Consider the following 23,468-nt stretch of genomic DNA (forward strand, 5'->3'; position numbering starts at 1 on the left):
AGCTCGAGACCCGGGAGGCCACCGAAGAGAACTCAGAGTGTCACGTCTCCGGAGAACCCACACATCATGCCACACACTGTCCCAGGCCTCATGTCACCAGGAATCATTCCTCCTACAGGTAAACGCACTCCTCTCCTCAGGACCTGTCTCCCTGCTCCCTCGCCTGCCTCCCAGGACGCTCCGCTCGCCGTTGCAGTCGGGGGATTGCAAATGGCAATCTGACATCCCGAATAACTAGTAGTGGAGTAGTCGTGGAGATGTGCAGAAATAATCATTCCGCAAAAACAGATTAGTCTCCTTAAAAACACATGTTGCCTTGAGAGAAAGCTAGACAATGCTGCTTTGAGTTAAATCGGACTTGTGTCACACAGAAATAAATCTATTCTTGTGTCTTAGTGGACTGGCTGTGAACACTGAACAGCTCTGAACGTTCTGCAGTGAACAAGCCTGATGGACAGAAAACTAAAAGCAGAACTTCCATCAGTCATTGGGACGTAGGTCTAGTTATCATTGCACCCATGCATATCCTTTTTATTACTGGTATTATGGTGTTGGAAATCTATACAATTTCCTACATACATAACAGTTTTTATCTTAATTTCAATGCATTTTCTTATTAACTAAGCCTATTACAGAAATTTAAACAGTAGAGGATCAAAGTGCCACTTCAGAATGAAACCCACCGTAGCGAAACCTTTCTGATTGTGGGGTTTTTGTAGGACTGTGTGTGATCAAGAGATCTTTTGATACCTGCAGGAACAACCTAGCACTGAGATTTTTAAAGATTTCCATTAAGAAAACTGAGGCCTGCAACACTTCAGTTATAAAGTTAGCAATAAATGAAATAAGAAACCTTTTTTTTTCCAGTAGCAAAACAATTTTGCTAAAGGGATAAAAAACGTGTACAGTACGGTATGTTGTGCTGTTTTGAACATGACAGCATTTAGGTAATCATTGCATAACCTGTGTTTAACAGATTGCAAAAAGTAGTTGAGTTTCCTATGCGCTTTGTTTTGAAATCGCCTTGAAGTACAAAGAAGGGCCATGCTGCATTTGCCAAAGAAACACAACAAGAGACAGAGATTACACAACTTTTTGCTAAAGTGGATGCTAGGCTTTGCCCTAAGCTTCTGACCTTGACATATCTGAATGAGAATAAATTTGATGTTAACAGAGCCCCTTTCGGTCCACTAGAAGCTTATTCCAAACATTCTGTATAACATGGTTGAGTTTTGCAGAATTTTGTAGCATTTCCCTCAGTTTTGAATATTATGAAATGAGAATCTGGAGCAGACCATTCTCTGTCTGTTATTACAGAAGGCTAGCTGAATACAACGACTGTAAGATAAACTAACAGAGATGGGAGCAGGGTCTAAAAACACTACACTCTCTCGGGAGCCCAGGGAAAAACACAATAATGTTTTAACATGCCTCATAGGCTTGTTCTGCCCCTCCCTTGGAACTGGTTTTCCTTATACATACAGTGTTTCTTTGCTTCATGCACAAATTATAAAAAGGATATTTTATTTTAGAATCTGTACCTATGCACAGAAAAATCAACAAACCTGACAATGTCACAGAAATCTAACAACTGTCTGAAATGTCTGGAATAACAAGTTCTAATATGTTTCATTTATACATGAATAAAATAAGATTCCCAATTACTTTATATGTTGATCAGTGCTGTCTCTCCGTTTTCCAGATTATTTCATTAGGAGTTAGATTATGCCTTGAGTGTACAATAATAATTATCCTGAATTAAATCCACTTCATTTCTGAACGTATATAGGCACTGCTGATGTTAAACTAAGCTCATTGCCACAAGAATCAACAATAACCATTTGAATTTCAAGTTAGCCTTCAGCATGTTTTATTTCAGCTAATGGTATAAGAGAGAGAGCTGCTTTCCCTTTTGCTCTTGCTTTGTACTTCTTGCTGGCTCAGTGGTAATGATTTCGGTGGTGTGCTGTAGTCCGTACCAGCAGTGCTTGTCTCAAACCTGCAGAAACAACTGCTTGTGGTTTTAATTGTCTTTGAATAATAAGGGCTCATGCCAAGCAAGCCTACTGATTTATACAACATATTTTAATAATGCCTCTAGGCTTCATAAAATAATAGTGTTATGTAAAGTTATTAAGAATAGTGTTATATTACATTTAAATGCAAACATTTTATTTTAATAAACTTTAAAGTGCTGAGGAAATAATGTTTAACTTTTCCCTTTAGAAAGGCAGTGCTTTTTCACTCTTGGTCTTTAACCAGCGGTGAGCCATTTGCTTAATGAAAAAAAAACAAAAACCTTTTATTTATGACAAGGATTTCTCCATCTTGATGTCAGAGTGGCTAATATTTTTTTCCCTCAAAGGTATGTTTATGGACATCAATATATCTAATCTATCTCTCTATCAGAATGCACAGGGATAAGAGTTTCATGAACCAACTCAGCCTTACACATTAAAATGACATGCTTGAGCAGTAAATATTATTGCTCTTTTCTTCAGAGCCATAGTGAGGAAGACTATGCAACATCATTTATCTCTAATGTGGCTTTCTGCATTTCAAAGAGTAGCTGTGTAATGTGTAATATGGTATGTGGAAGTACATTAAGATTTTAAAAGTGCACAAATAGAGATAAAAAGTCTGTCATTAAATAATTTTGAGATTTAATTAAATTTTAAACCAGGTTTGATTGCTTTTTTTTCTAATAATATATAAAACTTAATTTTCCTGTTGAATATATCTGATACCTTGTTCACAATATTTTGAAATCTCCGTACTGTAATGAAAAAACACCTTTTGCCTTTTTTATGTAGGAGAGGGGGAATTTGATTTATTGTTATGCCTGAAGAGGTTAAATTACCACAGTCTGCTATTTCAATAGAAATCATTGCTAAAACCACCAAATACTGCCTTCTGTTATAGGCTGGTATATTGTCTGTTATTTGAGACTAACACAGGTAGAAATCTACGAATGCAAGGCCTATTGTAGCCTGTATAGCAGGGCTGTAAATGCTGCTGGTTGAATCGGAATGGATTCTAACAAGGTATTTGTATTACTAACTTCGCATGCCAAATACCCATATTGCTAGGAGGAGTTTTTGTGTTCACTAAAAAGAGTTTCTGTCCTCTGGGTGAATGAATCTGGTGCAGCGTTTGACCTTAAATGTATCTCATGAGCCTGTCTATGAAACCAGAGAAATGTGGATGTTTCTCCCTCATGATACTAAGAAACTAAAGGAGCATGCCAAGAACATTATTCTGGGAAAGAGGTTTACACTGTTATTTAAAGAAATGATTTTTAAATTTTAATTTTTTATTTTGTTTTAGTTTAAAGCTCATAAAACTTTTTTTTTCCTTCATGATCCTTAATCATTTTCTAATAATGTCACTTCAGAGATTTTATATCTGCAGTTTCTGTTAACCCATATTGGCATTTTGCTCTTTTGCTATTTTCAGTCCACAAAAAAGACCAGAGTTTGGAAAAAATGTACAGAGAGCTGAATTTGAAATTCAAACGCAGTTACAGAATATGCAAGATTTAACAAAGGAAAACCACAGATGACAGCTTTGTGCTTTTAAATAAGGGAGCTGGAAATACTTGCCCCACTTTCATGTCTTGGAAGAGGTCACACTCTCAATGTCTTTTTGGAAATAGAAACTTAAAGGCCATGGGGGACAGCTAGGATTGGAGAGCAGGGTTTTGTTTAGCTGAAAATAAAGCAAAACCCTCTTTGATATCGTCCTCATCAGACCTACAAAAAGGCTTCTTCTTTTATGCTGTGATCTTGACATTTTGTCAAGGCACACAGAAAACAAAAAGCAGTGCCTCATCCTGAAAAGCCTGGTCTGATTTTAAATTATGAACGGTAAATCTAATGTGAAGTTTATGTTTATGAAAGTTTCCCATGTTTTAGAAAAATTGTCAGCTTCATAGTGTCATTATCCTCACATTGTCCGCACTGAGATGTTATTTTGTAGCTGTGTATCATATTCAGTATGTCACAGTTGAAAATAAAGCATTTTCTTTTTTAAAACCTGGTCCCAAAGTTGTTTTTTTATTAGAGAGCCTGGCGTTCTTTAAGTAGAAAAGAAGGCTTTGAAAATCATATGCAACTTTAAAAAAGAACCTGCCATAATGTTCTATAAACAACACCCATAGACGTGACGTCCTTAGAAACTTTATATCGGTTCTTCTCTATTCCATCTATTTTGTTTTCTGACTCTAAAAACTGTTTTTTCCCCTTTGTTTAGTATTATTGGGTTTTGAAAAATTAATATTTTCATATTTATTTTTGAACTCTAAAGATACAGTATATTAAAAAAAAAGTACATTTGAATATAATAATATTTTTTCTCAAGAAGGATAGAAGTGATGCTGATTTTTTGTATCTTGTTGTCAGCACCCTACTTACAATTAATATTAGTGGTATACTATACTCATTACTGCTATTTTTCTTCAACATGATTATCATTGTAATACATTTTATGTTTTTAGTATACTGTAGATATACTGTTTAACTGATATCAATCCTAATACATCAAATCTGAATAATGTATTTGATTAAAAATTCTCATAAAGAGTGTATTCTTTAAATTGAAAGCACATTAATGGTAGGGAAAAAAAACCTGTATAAATGTTATTAAAGTACTGTGTTTGATTTGATAATGCAATCAGAATAGAGGCTGTGCTTTTTCGTTTATTAGTTTTTTTAGGGCTGGAAAAAGTGCTTTGAAATGCTGTCCAGAGCAACTCATTCTCTGTTTGATGTCAGATTTGGGAATGTTGAAAGCCCTGGTACTAACGCAGTTATATCCCGTCTGTCTGCCTGCGACCCTCCTTAACATTGAGCAGGTGACTCGATTAAACATAAATCAGGCAGAAAATGCCCTGCATGAAGCAGTGCACTGAATCAAGCAAATTATCAAATGGCAAAACTCATTCTTTGCTTGGGGCAAAGGGAGCTGCCATAACTTATGTATCAAAACTTCACTCACTGTAAGATTAATTTTATTTTGTTTTGTTTATTTTAATTCCCCTCAGCAAGCTTTGTGAGAGCCACAGAAAGCTGTCTACTTCAGTAGGTTCCTCGAAAAGGACTTCCATATCCTAGCCAAAGCACATATCAGCCTCATAGTGACAGATCTGCATGCTATCTTGAGATAGAAAATTACAGCAGCCTTTGTATTATTTTTTACCCTTTAAATGAGTGAAGGCCAGGTTAGGCAAAGAGATTTTAATCTGCTTTGGTTCCCATTTAACAAAACAAACATCATCCAACATATCCTTTGTGAAATACCTTCTCCTCAGGGCTTGGCTCCAGGGGTTTTGCAATGCCTAATGCATTACGCTGAGATTGCCGCTCTAAATCGTAAAATTTGTTCTCAGCTGACACTGCACATAGATGACATCTCCTTTAAAGCAGAGGAGCTGTGAAAAGCTTAGGCTCACATTCGAGCCACGAATTTCAGTATTAGCTTGGATAAGGTTCGCATCCACCCTCATACCAACCAGTCATTTTTTTTTCTCTAAAAATTAGGGTCACTCCCACACCTTCTGGCATCCTGATTTTGTTTGTGTCCAGTCTGTGACCCCTGTGATAGAAACCTTCCATTCGGCTAAACATTCAAAGAATCAGTAAGAAATGCAACGGTGCAACTCTTGTTAAAATAATCAGGCTGGAGATGGAGGAGTGTTTCTTCACATGGTATAATTATTGTTAAGCCACGAGGTTATTATAGCGATGCAAAAAGTCCTTATTTCTTATGGTTTGTGTTTTCAGCACATTTCTTATTAAAAAAAAACATAAATTATGATTTAATTGTCTTAGTTAAAACAGATCTAAGTCAGGCTAACCTGGTTCTCCGATCCCTGATTACGTTTAAGCTCTGGTTTGGATTTGTGAATGAGAGAGTGATCAAGCTGGCCAGACTTTTCCTTTTCTTAAAATAAGTTGTTTGCATCATTCCTTTATAGGAATGTCCTGTTGTTACAGACTCAGCTTCTTTGAGTGAAGCTGCATTTTCTGAAGTTAGACTTTTATCTGAACTTGGCTCTACATTGAAAACGTTGTGGTCAGGTGTCTAATCTTTTTTGACTATTATAGTTATGGAGGACAGTAAGCCAACTATGCTAATTTTAAAATATAAAAATCTAACAAGCCAAAAACAGATATATAAATATTTGTCATTACAAAGTTTTAACAATTTTTACTCTTGTACAACTACCAAGATGCTGTTTTCCTATGGCATCTGTGTTTATTTTTATTCCACAGTCATTTTTGGAGTCCTTAGCTGTTATGAGTAACAATTAAAATTTAATTAGAAGAAGTTAGAAGGAAAATAACAATAAAATATCTTAAGGACATTTAAGGGTGTCACCAATCCAAAATTAGTCTTTTTTAGTTAAAACTCCTCCCAATACTGTATTATGCTATTTCTGTCTCAAGCCCACAGTATTACTGCTTTGCTTATTGTATGTTTTCCTGTTCAGTAAGATAAGCATTATTAAAGTTGTTATTTTGTATGAGAAAGGTAAAAATTTTAAAAGTTAGTTTTAAGCGTTATTATACATTTTTATAATAAGTGTGTAGCATTCATGGTTATCACATATTGATCCTTCACATTAGCAACACTTTGCCACATAGTTTGTTTTAGGGTCACAGCTACTGCTGTGTCCGTATTTTGATTTCTTTGATTCACTGTGCACCAGTCTGTTAGATCTGTGGACAAATGTAATTTATATAATATTTTCAGAAATTTTTAATCTGTTAATAGATTCAGTAATATTACTCTGATATTAATCAATTAGCTTTTAAATGTTCCATTTTTTCTGGCAGAGGTGGGGAGTTGTGGTTAGGGGTCTGGACTGCTAATTCTAATTCACCTGTGCTACTCCAGTAAAATACCTGGCTGTAGAAATGGGTGCAACTACACACTGTTTGGGATAAATAAGTCATTCACACATTAGTCCAAGGTGTTTTTTTGTGCAACAGAGATGATTGGCAGTTTAAAACAATGTTTTCAAATCACGCATTGGTATTGCTTTTAGTGCTTTAAAGGACACATAGTTTTAAATGGCAGTATCTGTACAGTGAAACTCTCAAGATAAAACTGCAAATATTCATGAAGTGAGACCCTTTGACTTCGTCTAGGCCTTTTTCACATTTCACCAATATATACTGCTATTTCTGTCCTACACTACCAGTATCGTTAGGAAGATTTATGCTTTAGCTAGCTCATAAGCATGATATCCATTACCGATGGCTTTATTTTAAAATTCACTGGATAGAACCCAGACTTAATACATTAAAAAATCTAACCTAGTGCTATATTCAATATCTACATAAGGTGAAGAAAAAGGATACTATAGCAATTTAGACCCAGGGTTATACAGGACAATCTAACATTTATTTTATATATTTATTATTATCATCACATATATTTAGTATTCATAAATGCACTTCTGTGTAAGGACCTTGCTCACTGACTTTCCCATATGCGTGAAACAAGACATGTACAGTATACCTTTACGAATAGAACCATACATTCACTTACTTGGATAATCTTTGGGTAGTTAATAAGATTTATACAAAGGAAAGTACTGTATGAGGTATAGATAGCATGCATGTAAAATGAAATTTAGAATGTTTTTTTTTAATTACAGTGCATTGCGTTCTTGCAGTGATACCATGACGTTTTGTTATATCCTCTTCATGAATTCAGTCTGGCATTTTAGCAATGATGTGGCTCTAAGTTTGGAATAAATAGTACTGGAGCTGAAATTTCAAAGAGAACCCATTATGGGGCAGAATACTTTGAAAGGAATCTCTTCTTGTCAAGAGTCTCAACATTTTTTTACTTGTTTAGAGCAAGGGAAACAGCCTTTCTGTCTGATTGCCCTTAATGACAACTCCTCCTGCTAAAACACCTCTTGTCTTTTTCGATTTAACGGCAGAAGATCTAAAGTGTTTAATTTTTAATTGCGAGCTGATACCGCAGCTTACTTTGAGAGGCTAAGGTTTGAAGCACTCAGCAGGAAGGACACACTGTACTTATTAGACATTTTCTTAATTGTCGGATCTTTACAGAGGATTTGTAAATCTTGTTCATTAGATGGGGCTTTGTGTACCTCTGGTTTGATGGGAAAGGAAGTGTACAGTTTGTGCTATTGTGTATTGCATTTTCATCTGATTCATGAATGCATAACATGAGGTGTAGAGCAATTACAGCCGCTAAACTATACTTTGCTTAACTGAAGGCAGGGTAAGAATAGAAGCGATTTTATCAGTATGAGTTGCAGCACTTAATACTTTGTTCTGTTTCAACAGCAGAAAGGAGATATTTAGTTGTCCTGTAATCTAATATCATAATGTGACAACCAGACTTTCAAGCCCTGAAATGTTCATTTAAATTAGGAAATGAAAGGTAAATTGATCAATGTGCCGAAACATTAGCGGATCAAATACCAGTCAAATTCTTAACAGCTCTGTGCACTGTATTTGGTTTTGTCAATCTTTTTTGGATCGCATTTCAAAGATTTTTTGGTGGTAGAAAACAAAAGCTCTGTAATTGCAGTTTTTTGAGATTCATAGACAGCGAATAACATGTTAAGTAGATATCTTTAATGTGTTTCAGAGTACAGTATCCATGGATTTACTGCTATACATGTGAAAATACTAACATTATTTAATAAGCAAGTTTAGTAATAATATTGTACAGTACAACAACACACATATTAAAGGATTAATTCATAAATTGTGACTCAAAATATAGTTTACATTATATCTTTGTTAATTCTAAATATGATCTAGGTGACCATTGATTGAAAAGTAAAAAATATTTTTTATAAATTACTTTATATTGATATTCAATTACTTCTCCATGCTTCTTGGTTAAAAAATATGAACATATATAAAATACATGAGGAAAAAAGGACAAGTCACATTTTTAGGTAACTTTCTTTTTTTACAACATTTTGTCATGGTTTTCAAATATTTAAAAAAATGTTTTGTGTTCAGGTTTAACTTTTGTCCATTCTTCTTTCTTTAAGCTTCTTTTTAGTCAGCTATGTTTGATCAAATTCAGGAGAAAGCTGATAAGTAAGAAGAAAGATGAGTTTCTGAATTGAATGAGCCTGTAACTATGTTAAAAGTGGTGAATAGACAGAAGATGGCTCAATGTATTAGCAAGCTCATTGTATATCCCTGAGCCCATTTCAAAACACTTTCATGCTGTTACCAGGAGAAAGTTTTTAAATATTTAAAATAAAATTTTGCTTAAACTCTGTAAGTTTATATAGTTGCATTCATTAAGACATCGTGTTATGCTGTCTAAACCACAGTGTGGTAGGTTCAAAATAATCAGTAATAAGTTCTGTTTTTTATATTTAATACTTTAAACATATTTAACCGTTTCATTGTAGTTTGAAAATACTATTTCAAAACATCTGAGCAAGGCTAGGCCTCGTTAATATTGTTGGCCTTGTTAACATCATACTGTGAAAAGTCAGGCTGCTGTCGTCACTAGGTGTTGGCGGACCAGTAGGTAGCGCTCTTCACTTTGAACTGGATTTTCCAGTCTAGTGCTCCAGGTCTGTGACCAGAGATTGTGTGTTGTAGGGGGTGTTGTCTTTAGATGAGGTGTTAAACAGTGGTCCTTGTGGCTTGGTCATTACAGATCCTGTGGCATTGTTCCCAAGAATAGAAGTATTTCCCCTGTGTCCTGGCTCAGTCCCACGCTGGACTTTCTCTTCTCTACCTGGTATTCAGTGCTACGAATCTGCCAGAGTGTAGTGACAGCTGCAGTGCCCATGTACAGTAGGTGATCACTTCAGTGGGGGTGAAGTGGGCCCCCTCCTTTATGTGTAAAAAGCTGTGAGATCCTTCAGAATGAAGGAGCTACAGTATGTAAGTGTAAGATATTATTTCTCCACAGTCCCTAACAGTTGTTTCCCATTAAATGTAGAATTCCTGAAATTTGGCAATTATTTCTACACATACTCTAATCCATCTAATCTTTATTTTTGAACTACTTTCCTTATTATTTTGAGATATTCTTGTCTTGCTTCAAATGATAAATTTTAAAATGCCTTGAAATCTCTTAAGAATTAGGCTACGTTTATTCTGACTCCTTTTGAAATCAAACCTTCTGTTAATTTACTTTTACTTTAACCATTATTGCAAAGTGTGCTTGGTCATTCACTGTGGCAAATGTCAAGGCATGACCTGAGGGTATAGTTTAATTAAATATTCTTTAGATTTTTACTCAGTTACAGTACGAGTTCAGGTGAAAACTGCTTGCGTGCAGATTTAATATTTAGCAAAAGTGCCAGTCAGATTCTGGCTCCGCCAGTCACTACCTCTTGCCGTTGGATACGTACTTGAAAACAAGCTGCTGTAATTGATATTAAATTTAACATGATATAAGCATAGATCAGAGATGATAACAGTCCACTTAAAAGTCCCCGGCACTCCACCCTGACTTTGTCATTATTACCAGCCCATGCATAAAACAGAGCTTCTCAGCTCATTGGGATGTAAGAGGATAGGTGCTTTTCTCAGGTACGTTGTTAGATAAGTAAAGCAAGAGTCAGGGCTGCCCACAGTTAAAAAAAGTAACATTTCAGATAAGGGCTGGTAATTCTTTATCGCCTGAGTTGTAAAGTCAGTCTTTGTGTACTGATGTGTAGTTAATCTGATTTTAATTTAATTACACTATTATTAGGAGAGGGCACATACATTCAGTATTTGTTATAAGAATGTTCTGACATTGCACAGGTATGGGGCAGCAAGCATGTTAATTAATAATGAACAATCTGACAATATGCAGAGGCATGACAGCATTAAGCCAGTCTGCTGCTGGTTCCTTTGCATATTAATAGACCCCTCATTATTATTTAATATGACAGCTGCTCCAAGCACAGAGGCTACTATCAGCCTCAATCCCTATTATTTGTTATTTGTGCTCACTTTGACAGAACAATGCTTTTCTTTATTTGGTTAATGAATTTCTTTGTTAATAAAGTGTTTTTAGTAACCTTTCCCATTGGTCCTTTACAATATGTCCTATTTCTGTCTTACTGTATATGCAAGTTAGCCTGTGGTTTTCCACAAATTGTAGAAATTTTTATTTTTACCTTAAGGGAAGGTAATTGATGTGGACATCAATTAAACAAGGTTTGTTTATTCAGTTTTTTCTAAAGTTTGGTTTTCAAGTCTAATTCTTCTAATTACTATTACACTTTCTGTGAGAGATGTAGATGTGTATGTGTCATAATTGTGGGCCGCAGGCTTGTCATATACTGTGTGCTGAGCCTTGGTCACTTCCCTGGGTCCTCAGAAACAGATCCATTGTTTCAGGGTCTAATATTGTGTGGTAGTGGGTTTGACCTTCATTTGCAGCCTGGTTCAAATGCAACCCAGCAACATCCTCTTTGGGAGTAAGCAGTGTCTCAGAGATGGAGTTATTTACTAACCAACAAATTGCACTTTTGCTGTGTATTTGACACCTTAGCAGTCAGAGCAGTCACATCTGAATGGATTTTATGTACATTAAAATAGGCCACTGCATACTGTCGAACATGGGAGAGAGAAAAGAAATGTTCCATTGCCTTCAACAGGATGCACCGATTCTGCTGCACAGATGAACAGATGCTGAGTGTCACGGGCTGACATCCCGTTGACAGTCTCTCCTTACAGACAAATGAAAAATGTTCTGTACTATTTGGTTGCTGATAAAATGTGGATGAACGAATACAGGAGACTAAATCAGTAATGATTCATAAGAGGTCTTTATTGAACCCATGGTATTGAACAGTTGCAGTGAGCTTCTTACACTTACATGTTACATGTTCTTACATGTTAAAAATGTGTAAGAAAATGCTGATGTATGCAACATAATTCAAATTTCACACTCACCCTTACAGAATCATTCACCGTTGGCTCTCCTGAAAGCAAGCATACAATTTGCTATTATTACTGCAAAAACAATGCAGGTATAGTTCATTTTTCCAAATAAAGACAGCCTCGCTGTATGTCAAAGCAGCACGGGTAGTTTTTGGTCAATCGCATTGTCAATCCAGTGCTGATAACGCTGCACTAAATTAAGTGGTGGTTAAATACGAGAGAGTGACAGCACTGGGGACTGAAACCCTCTGTGGATACAGTGGGGAGTTACAGTATTGGAAGAACGAATGCTTCAAGTGGCTAATTTAGTCCCCTCTCCCCAGAGCCTGCTTTATATAAAGACCTGTCAGTTTGCTGCATAGTGGTGCAGAATGATATAAACAATTTGGGGACTGTTTCAGATTGACTTAAGGAGAAATCTCTGATACACTCCTAGAAAATCAAGCACAAGCCAGCAAGATATTTAAAAAGCAAGCAAATGTCTTTATTAAGGCATTTTGCTGATAAATACATACAGTGCCATCCAGATTTATTCCTACCTCAGATAAAGGATCAAAAACATCTTAGCAAAACGAGTTATGGATTAATAATGGGGATAATGTGTCTTCCTTAAAACTATTCAAAAAGTGTTAAAGTGTAGTTATGACATCTTTGCACATAGCAAAGTCATATTTGGTCATAATTAATTGACTATTTCTGTAAATACAATCCAACAAAAGCAAATTTGCAATATAATTTTTTGGAAGAGAAACAGGCCTTCAGAGGTAGAGTAGTGGAGTGGTTTATTGCCATATGTACACATATATTGGAATTCTTAATCGCACTGATCTCTCGGGACACACACAGTACAACAGACAACACTGCACAATGTAGACAACAGGAACAGTAAATATATTGTAGAAAAATAAATAAATATGTAGTAGTGAGACTGAGAGAAAAAAAGGTCAGACTTTGTAAAAAAGTGCAGATGTGTATTGAGTCTGAGGCCCTGCAGTTAGCTGTTGAGGATGCGCACTGCAGTGGGATAGAAGCTCTTCTTGAGTGCAGTACTGCTTGCCAGAGGGAAGGAGGGAGAACAGTTTGTGGCCGGGATGGTTGGGATCCTGAATGATGGATTGGAATTTATTGTGACAGCGGATGGTGTGGATCTCACCGATTGATGGTAAATTGCATCCTATGATCCTCTGTGCCGTTGACAACACTTTCTAGTGCATTTCTGTCATCCATGGTAGTACTGCTGTACCACACAGTGATGCCACTAGTGAGGACACTTTCTATAGTGCTGTGTTAAAAGTTCATGAGAAACTGCTTTCCCAAACCGCATTCTTTTAAGCACCGCATAAACTGCAAGCACTGTTGTGCCCTTTTCAGATTAATCAGTGTTGTGAGTCCAAGCCAGGTTGGTGGAGATCTGCAGGCCGAGGAACCTGAAGCAGCTGATAGTTTCAACTGCTGTGCCATTGATGCTGATGTAGGCGTGACTCCCTCTGGGTCTCCTGAAGTCCACAATGAGTTCTTTTTCGACAACATTCAGGACCAGATTGTTGTCAAGGCACCATCTTGTAGGAAGCTCCACCACACTCCTCTATGCGGACTCATCGTTGTTGTTGATCAGCCCAGTAATAGTGGTTTCATCTGCAAACTTAATGATGTGGTTGCTGCTGTAGGTGGCTGTACAGTCATAGGTGAACAAGGAGTATAGCCTAGGACTGAGACAGCAGCCTACTCTTTAGTCTTGCTGTAGAGGAGATATTGTAGAGGAGATATTGTTGCCAATTTTCACCACCTGAGGTTTGCCCATCAGGAAATCCAGTATCCAGTTGCAGATAGAGTTGCATAAACCCAGATTCCTGAGTTTTGGGACCAGCTTGGCAGGAACAATTGTTGAGCTGAGCTGTAATCTGTAAACAGCATCCTAACATAGGTACCTAACATAGGTTTCCTCTTTGCCTTGTGTATAAAGGGTAACTCACTGACTAACAACAGAGTAAGGACAGAGAGCTCTCTGGAGCCTGCAGGTACAGGGTCATCGACCTCAGCAGGCTGGGAGATGGCTGAAAAGGAATCCACACAAGCTGACAACAGTGCTTTCTTTCTAATGTAGGGTCCATTACTAAGAAATGTAAGGTTATTGCTATAGTGGCCACTCTGCAATGAAAAGGACACGGATGTATCTTGCCACTGTGAGACAACTGGTTCAGGGGCAACTATTGGAGATCTCCAGCACAAACTGATGTCTTCAGGATACAAAGTGTCAAAAATCACAGTTTTACTTCGCCTGTAAGAATGTGGCATTCTGCCCAGTTGCAAGGGAAAAGCCGAGAAAGTGGTCACTTGAATTTTCCCGACAACATCTGAACAACAGTTGAAACTCAGATTAAATTAAAAAGGAACTTTTAGAAACATGCACATCAGTTTTACGTTTGGTGTAAGAAAGGAAAGCTCATGTTGAGAAAAAGTTCATGCCCACTGTGAAGAATGGGAGTGGGGGGTCTGTTATATTTTGGAGTTGTTTTGCACCTGCAGGTTCTGGAACTCTTGTTAAGACAAGGAGAGTCATGAACTCCCTGATCTCCTCTGCAGAGAAGCTCAAGCTTGGCCGAAAATGGACATTCCAGCATTTTCTAGCCCAAAGCATATAGTGCATCCACATTAACAGAGAAGTGGTAAAGAACACACGTTCTTGACTGTCCATCTTGATCTCCAGACCTCTGTGTAATCAGATAGTTGTGGTTCATTTTTGGAAGATCTCCCTCAGAAGTCCCATAACATTATAACATACTATAGGAAGTGTTGTCTTAATATAATGTATGCCAGATGCAAACTTACAAAACACTACCTACAGGTAGTGTGAATACCTACAGGGGTGAGAATAAAAATGATTCACATGTTTTCTGTTCTAAAATTATATAAGATAAATATAAACTTTACAATGCTATTAAGATTACAGAATGACATTTTTTTTTTGCAGGTCTGATCATACAATTCATAAATCTTTCTCATACAGTACGCCTTAGAGCATGGTTGTTTTGTTCCCATATGAATAAATCTGCAGGGCACAGTATATGTAAAAAAGCAAGAACAGGAATCTTCAGGAAGCAATGTTCATAGATGTTCTTGCATATAGTATTTACTCTTTTTCTAAAAACTGCTATTGAAGGTCAGTTAATGAATCTCTCTCTCCTGCTAGATTATCCCTGAGAGTTATGGAAATTTCTTCCTCAAATGGCAGGTTTTGTTTACGTGTGCTTCTTGCTGGACAGGATGAAGAAATCCTTGTCTTTCATTAGTACTGAATATGTTTTGAGATAGAATAATGTTTGTTTTGATAGTTATGCAAAAAGTATAACATTCTGTATTGCTGATATAGAGTGACTTTTTAGTTAATCTTAAATGAAACATGAATTCACAGCCTGTATAATTGTTGGTATACATGACTGGGTTTAGGGAGGTGGTGTTTTGATTACCACTGATAAAGAAAGCAATCATTGTCTTCCAAAAGCATGTCTTGGGTTTATGGGTCTTAAACAGCGTGACACCAAACTATTTTTTGAATTGCCCATGTAAAAAACAATGCAGTTTTCCTAGTGTGTGCAGGAGTTTTAATTCAGCCACAGGATGGTGTTTATAGATGTGCATAAAAAAACTATCGCATTGTACTTAATTTTATTCACATAAAGAATGGCACCATTGATAATCTCTTTTAATTCTGAACAAACTACTTTTTAAACACTTTTTAAAAAAAAAGTCACTGCTCCCTTTTGTCACAAATTCATTGTAAATTTTAAAAATGAAAGACAATCACTCTTTGTCTTTTTTCTGAAGCCAAATGTTTCAGATAAAAAGCACAGATGCTTTAAAACTCACACATGGCTGTAATTTAAGATTTTTTTAACCTCCTTGTCCGCAACAGTTGAAAGAAACCTGCATTGAAAGTTTATTAACTAGGCCATTGCCTGAGGCTGAACCGTTTCATTTATTATAAGTGTCTTGGCAGTATTTTTCTTTCTTTTCAGAAACAGGCTTAAAGAGCAAGATAATACCATACAAAACAAAACCTTTGACTTTTTAACAAAGTCAGGTTTCGATTGATTAGGTAATTTACTGCTCACTCTATGCAAGTAAGCACAATATGACACTGATATTTTTACTGATTTTCTTAAGTACCTGTACAAATGTACCAGAAGCATTCAAATATCTTTCTATTTCACATCAAAATGTTTATTTCACAATGGTAATTAATGTATTGTAAAGATGAGCCAAGATTTTTGTTCAACGATTTTCACTGATATTTTCAAGGATCAAGATAATTTAAATATATGATCTAAAGATTTGTATATATGCAGTACTGTATATAACTGAGGCTGTGGTTTCCTCCTGCAGTCCAGAGACATTCTGGTAGGTTATTTGGCCCTGGTGTGTGTCTGTGTGTGCCCTGAGATGGACTGGCGTCCTCTCCACTGTGTTTCCCGCCTTGTGCCCATTGCTTGCCAGGATAGGCTCTTCTCCCCCGTGACCCTGTTCTGGATAAAGTGGTTGAGATGAAATGTTTGGATCCACATATAACTGATGCACCTGATCTGTATCTACTGTACATGCAAACTTATGACGTGTATAAACTAATAATGGAAGAATACAAAAATACATCCATGCCTATTCTGTCCCTTACAGAGACCTAAATCCACCCTCAGCAACCTAACATCTGCCTCATTCCCATGTAATTGGATTCCAGTCTTCTTATATTCACTGCCTATAACTTATAATGGATCCCTTAAAGAGCACAACTCTGTATGTTTCAACTGCGAATGCCGTAAGCCAAAGACAAAGAAAACATCCATGCAATACGTATTAAGCTGGTGGTTTAACCAGCCTTCATTTAAACCAGTCTTAGAGTGGCTGGTTACAGGGTGGAGTTGTGGGTTTGACCCCTGTATGGAGCAGCAGTTCCATATCCATACTTCAATGAGTCGAGGGGCTTGTTTGAAACCTTTTCTTGTGTTCAATCCCATAGAGTTGACACATACAATTGTTGGAATTAGCCATTACTTTTATATCTTGAATTGTTTTGCAAGGTATAAAATATTTTTCTAGCCCATATCAAAATAACATAAGTCTTGTGTGTCGTTTGTGAGTCACAACTGCTCACACTACCTGTTGCAAGACTCTGTGCAAAGAAGACCATATTACCTAGATTTAGCAGTGAAAACTGAAATTAATTAAAAATCCAATTCATTGAAAGTCATTGAATATTAAATTAGATGATGTCCTATAATTCAGTGATAAATTGAGATATTGAGATAATGTCTATCTCGTGATTTTGAGATAACAATTAAAAAATAATTTTAGGATAACAGCAAATTTTCGTGAATACCTTACTTGCAAAGAATATGATTGCATCATTCTCTTGTGACATTAGATTTCATGTACTATATCACTGCATTGACCTTTGGCTCTTTGGTTTTAATGGATTTCTGTAACATTCTGTCTGCCTGCTTTTAGGTATTCTAATTGGAAATGGATAGATCAGGTTATATCACAGGAATTTCTACTATCTTAAACCTCTTTGTGAATTTTGTTTCTTATTTTTCATACCTACTGTAAAGCACTTTGAGATGCTACTTTTAAACGCACTATATTAAATAAAGTTTATTATTATAACTTTGAATGGTTTTGTGGTAGGTAAACAGTCACAGCTTACACAAGGAATATACTTGATGGAATACACTTTGACAGTTTTTAACGGAGTAAAATCTTGTATGTTGTTGCTTTAAAACATCAACACACATTCTGAATGTGCTTCTTGAGTGAAATAAATAACCTTATTAAAAATATGGGATGCTATGACTATGAACATTGCATGTTCACCATTTATCACAAATCCAATAAATGTCAATGCAGTGACTCTTGCATGAAATCAAAACCAGACATTATAGCACTGATTGTTTGACTATTTAAATGCAGTTAAAAGGTGCATCTCCATTTGATTTATTATTTAATTGCACTATTATGTCTAAACTATGACCTAAGTACAGCATACTGTATGTTTTATTAAAATTAAGATACAAATTAAAATTAAGGTACAAATACCTATTTCATTATTGTAAACGTAAATATCTGATATTTGGATTAATATTACATTCAGTGTTAAATGAGCACAGCATCTAGGATTAGATATAGTGCTTGGTTAAGGGTTAGAAAAAGGGATTCCACATAGTTTAGCTAGGGACGATATCTTATTAAACATTTTCTGTTAGTTGGATGCAGGATTCTGTGTCAATACCCTATATTAACATGCTAAGTACAGGTAATGGATAAAAAGTGGAAACACTAATGTAATAATTAATAGTTAATATATAATATATAAATATATAATTAATAGGACATTGGGTCACCACATGCAGCCAGCATGACCTGTATGTGCCTGTAAGGCATAGAGTTTTACCTGCATGTGGTACAAACACAAATTATACCAACAATATAATCCATTTCTCAACTACTATCTAACTGGTTCCACTGTAACTCTTCTCAGTATGTTATGCAAATTACAGCAGAATGACATGTACTGTGGCAGGTCAGTGCTGAGTTATTTGTTCTCCAGTAATAACTGACCTCTTTATCCCCAATAACACAATGGTGTTGCAGTGAACTAATGAGTTTAAATATGTACTATGCATCATATTTTAGAACCTCCATTTATTTAGAAAACAGAGAAACATACCAGTGCCCCTGTCTAAAACAGAAGCCCTTAATCATTATCTTGCATTTTCAGTATGTTGCTTAGTAGTTATTAGAAGCTCTTTCTCAAGAGATATGGGGGTGTGTGGACTATTGGCTGTACTTAGCGGAAAATGAAGAGTAACAGTGTCTGGTGTCAATATTTTTACACATCTAATAAAACATGATTGATCTGAATTGATGGATTTCCGATTAACTCAATGAATTTCTGAAAATCAGAAACTATTTTTCAGAATTGTCTCAGTGTTATCATGGGACATGAATTAGGTAACTCTGGCTGACATTAAGCAGAGCATATTCTGATAATGAAGGTTTTTCCATGCTGAAAAGAGAAGAAAGGAAACACAACATTTCAGCTGTGACACACCTTGGTTTCCTTTCTTCTCCTTTCAGCAGGAATAAACCTTTACTTCTTCCTTTGCAGCCTATGCATGCTGATGCAGCTACCCACCTGAACATATTCTGGTAATGTTTCTTAAGAAACCATTGAAGAGTATTTTGATTATGATTTTACCTTCATTATGAAAACAAACAATAGCAACACAATTGCTCCATTCAGTTCCAGAAGTAGGACACGGTGACGGTGACAGTATTTCTGGACATTCATTCCACAAACATGTTGTAGCTTCATCTGGAGATTTCATACTAGAGGGAGCATTATGTGACAGGGAGCTTTGCCGAGAGCACAGGATACGAATAATATTGCTTTTTTTAGTAACAAAATGCTGTTTAGGGAAGTACTGAAGAATGATTTGGAAAACCTGATTGTGGTGGCTCACACCAGAAAAAACCCCACTGATGTTTCTTTCTTTCCGGAGGATAAAACCAAGCAATGAAATACTAATATCAGATCTAGGCCATAATCTTCAGTGGTCTGAGGGAATTTATGACGACTACCAAAGAGCTACACAAGTGTTTAGTGTTCATCAGTTATTATTTAAGATTTCTAAATAATGTATTTTCTGTAAAAAAAGTCACATGAAAAGTGTTTTAATAGTTCTTCCAGGAAACCTTGATATTTCAGATTTCACAGACGACAAAAAGGACTTGACTTTTTTTTATCAGATTATATCCCTGAAAGTTTTTGGTTAGTCTTGATAGTCATGTGGTTTTGTTACTTGTTGTCTGCTTATGGCTTTGAGTAGGTGGCCCAGGGTTGGTTGTTAATGGGCAGTTTTAATTGATTGATATTAGTGCTTGGTTATGCTTCATCTGCCCCCTTGATCTGGAAATACATTATATACTAACTATACATATTAATTAAGTCAAACTAACATTTGTAGGTTTTGTAGATGTTGAAGGATGTATACACCTTGTAGGGATGCATGGAGTCCCAGCACAATTCAGTGAAGGTTTGAGATGAGATGAGTTTAATTTGTGACAAAAAGAGTCATTTTCGGGCATGAATGTTTGAGATGATTTACAAACAGATTTGACAAAACTTGTTTTAAACAGTAATGTGTTAATATGTTTTTTTATATTTTTATATTTTATATTAAAAAGACAAGATAAAGCTTCTGGTGGGTTTGTAGGGGTTAATTTCCATTAACATTAGTGCCATAATGCTCCTCTGCAAACTGCAGGTGGCACTATGATAAGTACTTGGGCTGATTCCTGCCTGTGTAAAGGGAGGGCAATACCAAGTTGTTGGGGTATAAAGCATGATTATATATCAATGCAGATTTGCTACCAGCTGGCAAAGACTTTAAAGATCAAATAACATGTTTTGCATAAATAAATCGATGGGTCTTCATGTAAGTAAAGTTTGTTTATACAGTTCCCACCAGATTTATTAATACCCCAGATGAAACAGGAACAAAAGCCAATTTACAGCAGAATGAGTTATGGATTAGATCATGTATCTCTCTTAAAAAATTCAAATAATTCTATACTGTAATCATAATATCATTGCACAGAGCAAACCCATATTTGTCATAATTAACTGAATTTTAGAAAACAAGAGGGTCAAATTTATTAATACCTTTAAGTATTTCTTTCAATATAATTCTGCAAAACCAAATCTACAGTAGCAGTCTGCCCTTTGGAACTGTATTGGAAGCCTCTATGACTATCTAGTGGCCTCCAGAGGCTGTGAAAAGGGTGTTGGGGTGTAAAAGGAGGTACAGTGATACATGTAGTAGCATTGTATTGTGAAATGGTAAGAGCTGACTGATGTTCAGTCCCATAATCCAATTCTAAGCAATACTTTGTTGTGTAGTTTTACAGTTATGAAAATGAGTCCCATGCAAGACAGCTTGAGGGAGACCTACTTTAGACAGTGTAGCTCATCAGCTTCATGAAGACCAAGGCCTCACCAGGGTGTCCCAGGTTTATAACCTCAGAGTAAAGGTTGTGGAGTAATGTAGTGTATTTACAGTACAGTATATCCAGAATCCTGTTCTGTAGACCTCTCATTATTTTTCATGATTAAAGTAATCAGACTGCATAGCCCCTATGTGGAGGTTCAAAACAGTACCATTGCTTGGTTTTACCTTGTGTGTACCATGGTTTACATCATGTTTTGTCCTCTTTATGTTAAAGAAGCTTTTTACCATGGTTTGACTGTAATGTTCCACTGTTTCCTTTGACTTTCCTTTGACGCTGTTGGTATATCATAGGTGCCTTAATGCTGCATTTAAATAACAGCGTAACAATAGTCCTGCTTGCTCCTAACCTCCCTCTGTCATGTGCCTGTTCTTATACCTGGCAATCGAATGCTTACAATGTGACTTGAATGGCCCCTCTTGCATTTCAAAAGGTGTCTGTTTATTCTTAGTCCCTCTACCCTATCCTTGCCGTATCTCTGCCACCACATACAGACAGACAGATAGATGTAGCTCATTTAGGACAGAGAATTTACACATGTGTAATGTTCCATTTTAAATGGGGTTTTGATGATGATATTCTACACCTAACTAAACTTAAGGGTCAATATAATAATTTTAACCCACACTAAAATAATATGTGGGCACTTATTAACTAAGTTCTTTTGATCTGTTTTTATGCAGTGTTCACTTTGGTGGTATCTGATTTAAAAAAAAAAGCAACTTCCTGTGCTAAATCTATGAGCTATTGTATTTTTATTTCATTTTACTTTTTGAAATACCTCATTTAGAATCACTTGACTCATGCAAATTTTACCTAAGAAGAGTGACCTTCAGCAGAAAGTGGAGGCCACATACATTATATTAAATAGCAAAGCCATCTTATGGGGTACGGAGTGACAATTTCTGCATACATATGGAATAGGATGAGGCGACAGCAAACAAGAGTGGCTATTAAGTTCTGTCATGATGTATACTGTACATCAATATGGAACTGATGTCTTTTAAAATGCAAACAAGGTTTTAAATGATGTGCCCCTTCATTTCTGCTGGAGAATCCGCTTCACACCATCTGCCTATCAGATGGTTAGGAACCAAGACTGCGTATTAATGCCACATGTTCGATTTTCCTCTCTGTGTACTGGCTACATTCGCACAGCTAATAGTTGTGCTTGAGTCATGTCACTGAAATGTGTGTGACAGCTAAGTGATGAGATATTTATGAAGTTACTTGTCCCTTGTAATAAACAGCCATGAAAATATCAGGCATAAACTGGTTAGCAAAGGGGCAGCTTTTACTCTTATAAGTGATTAAAACTCAAAATGCATCCATATAGGGCCATCTGTCATGTTCACATTTTAAAAGCATTCTATGATTTCAAGTTGGTGGAACTTTAAATACCTCCCAGGAAATGAAATTAGCCCCAAGGTAACTATAAGTAACCCTCTTTACTGACAGCTACTTTAGAGTTTCGTTGTTTCATAGCATTAAAAATAGTCATGTGAATATAAAAAAATGAATGAATTAAACTGCTGTTAATGCTGATACTCACCTTTTCATCTTTGGAAAGCATGTAGTAAACCAGTGCTTTATTCGTAAATATTGCATTTGGAAGTCACACTGTTAAAGCAGAGAAAGTTGTATAATTCTCATGTGCTGTGCACAATAACTAAGTGAAAGCTCTTGGATAGTTTTAACTACAATTTAATTATGACATTTACCTTGGATTTTGGCAGCAGTTACAGACTGGAAGTGTTCCTGACACCGTCTCCTAAATTTAAAAAGACAGCTGCTACAATACTGCACTGCTCATTCAGATGCTCTACAAATTTAGAGATTTTTTTTCATTCATTCAATTTGCAAGTCCACTGCCATGTTAAGGAATCTGAGGGTGGCTTAGATAAAATAAGAGCTCAATCTCTGATTTGACAGGTGCAAAATTTCATCTTTATTGTCGGTTAGCCATAGACCCACTACTACTGTGAGGTATACAATTTTATTGTAAGGCCTCTCTATCTTTACAAAATGGTTTAATCTACAAAATGAAATGTTTCACTGTCTGGATTAGAGTGCATATAAATTGAAAAAAACCTCTTTAGGCTAGTGAAAAACAAAATTTTAATATAATATGCTTGTTTTTATTTTTTAAATAAACCAGCCTACCTGAATTACTTTCATTAGCTAATAGTTACTGGACATAAAAATGCAGTACAGTTAAGGAATTATAGACAGCAAGCAGTTCATTGTTAATTGGATATATATACTAGAAATATTTACTGTCTATATTATTCACCAGAGTTAACTGCCGCTTCAAGGTTAGTTACAGATATGAAGCGCAATGATGCTGAAGGTCAAAGGATCATACATTTCTTGCACACTTGAGATTTATTTGTGCAAGAGGATCGAATGTAGCATCTCTATATGTTTCAATGTGCTTTTGCTCCCTCGACACCTCTGTGACATCTGTAAGAGAATTCCTTTATTCTTTCAGAGTTGCATTATGAA

General features: G+C 36.0%; 1 protein-coding gene across 4 annotated transcripts in view; it reads left to right on the forward strand.

Annotated features, from left to right (window-relative positions):
• Positions 1 to 23,468, forward strand: part of LOC148835581 (dachshund homolog 1-like) — a 194,862-nt gene that overhangs the window by 79,106 nt on the left and 92,288 nt on the right. For 3 of the 4 annotated variants that reach the window (XM_088913118.1, XM_088913119.1, XM_088913120.1), the window contains exon 2: positions 3 to 118. In XM_088913118.1, coding sequence (XP_088769244.1) covers positions 3 to 118 — 116 coding nt within the window. Of the gene's footprint in view, positions 1 to 2; positions 119 to 9,675; positions 9,760 to 23,468 lie in introns of all 4 variants that reach the window. The other variant, XM_088913121.1, reaches the window with a different exon arrangement.

The sequence above is a fragment of the Atractosteus spatula genome, chromosome 4, assembly GCF_055471065.1.
Source record: "Atractosteus spatula isolate fAtrSpa1 chromosome 4, fAtrSpa1.hap1, whole genome shotgun sequence".
Classification (NCBI taxonomy): domain Eukaryota; kingdom Metazoa; phylum Chordata; class Actinopteri; order Semionotiformes; family Lepisosteidae; genus Atractosteus; species Atractosteus spatula.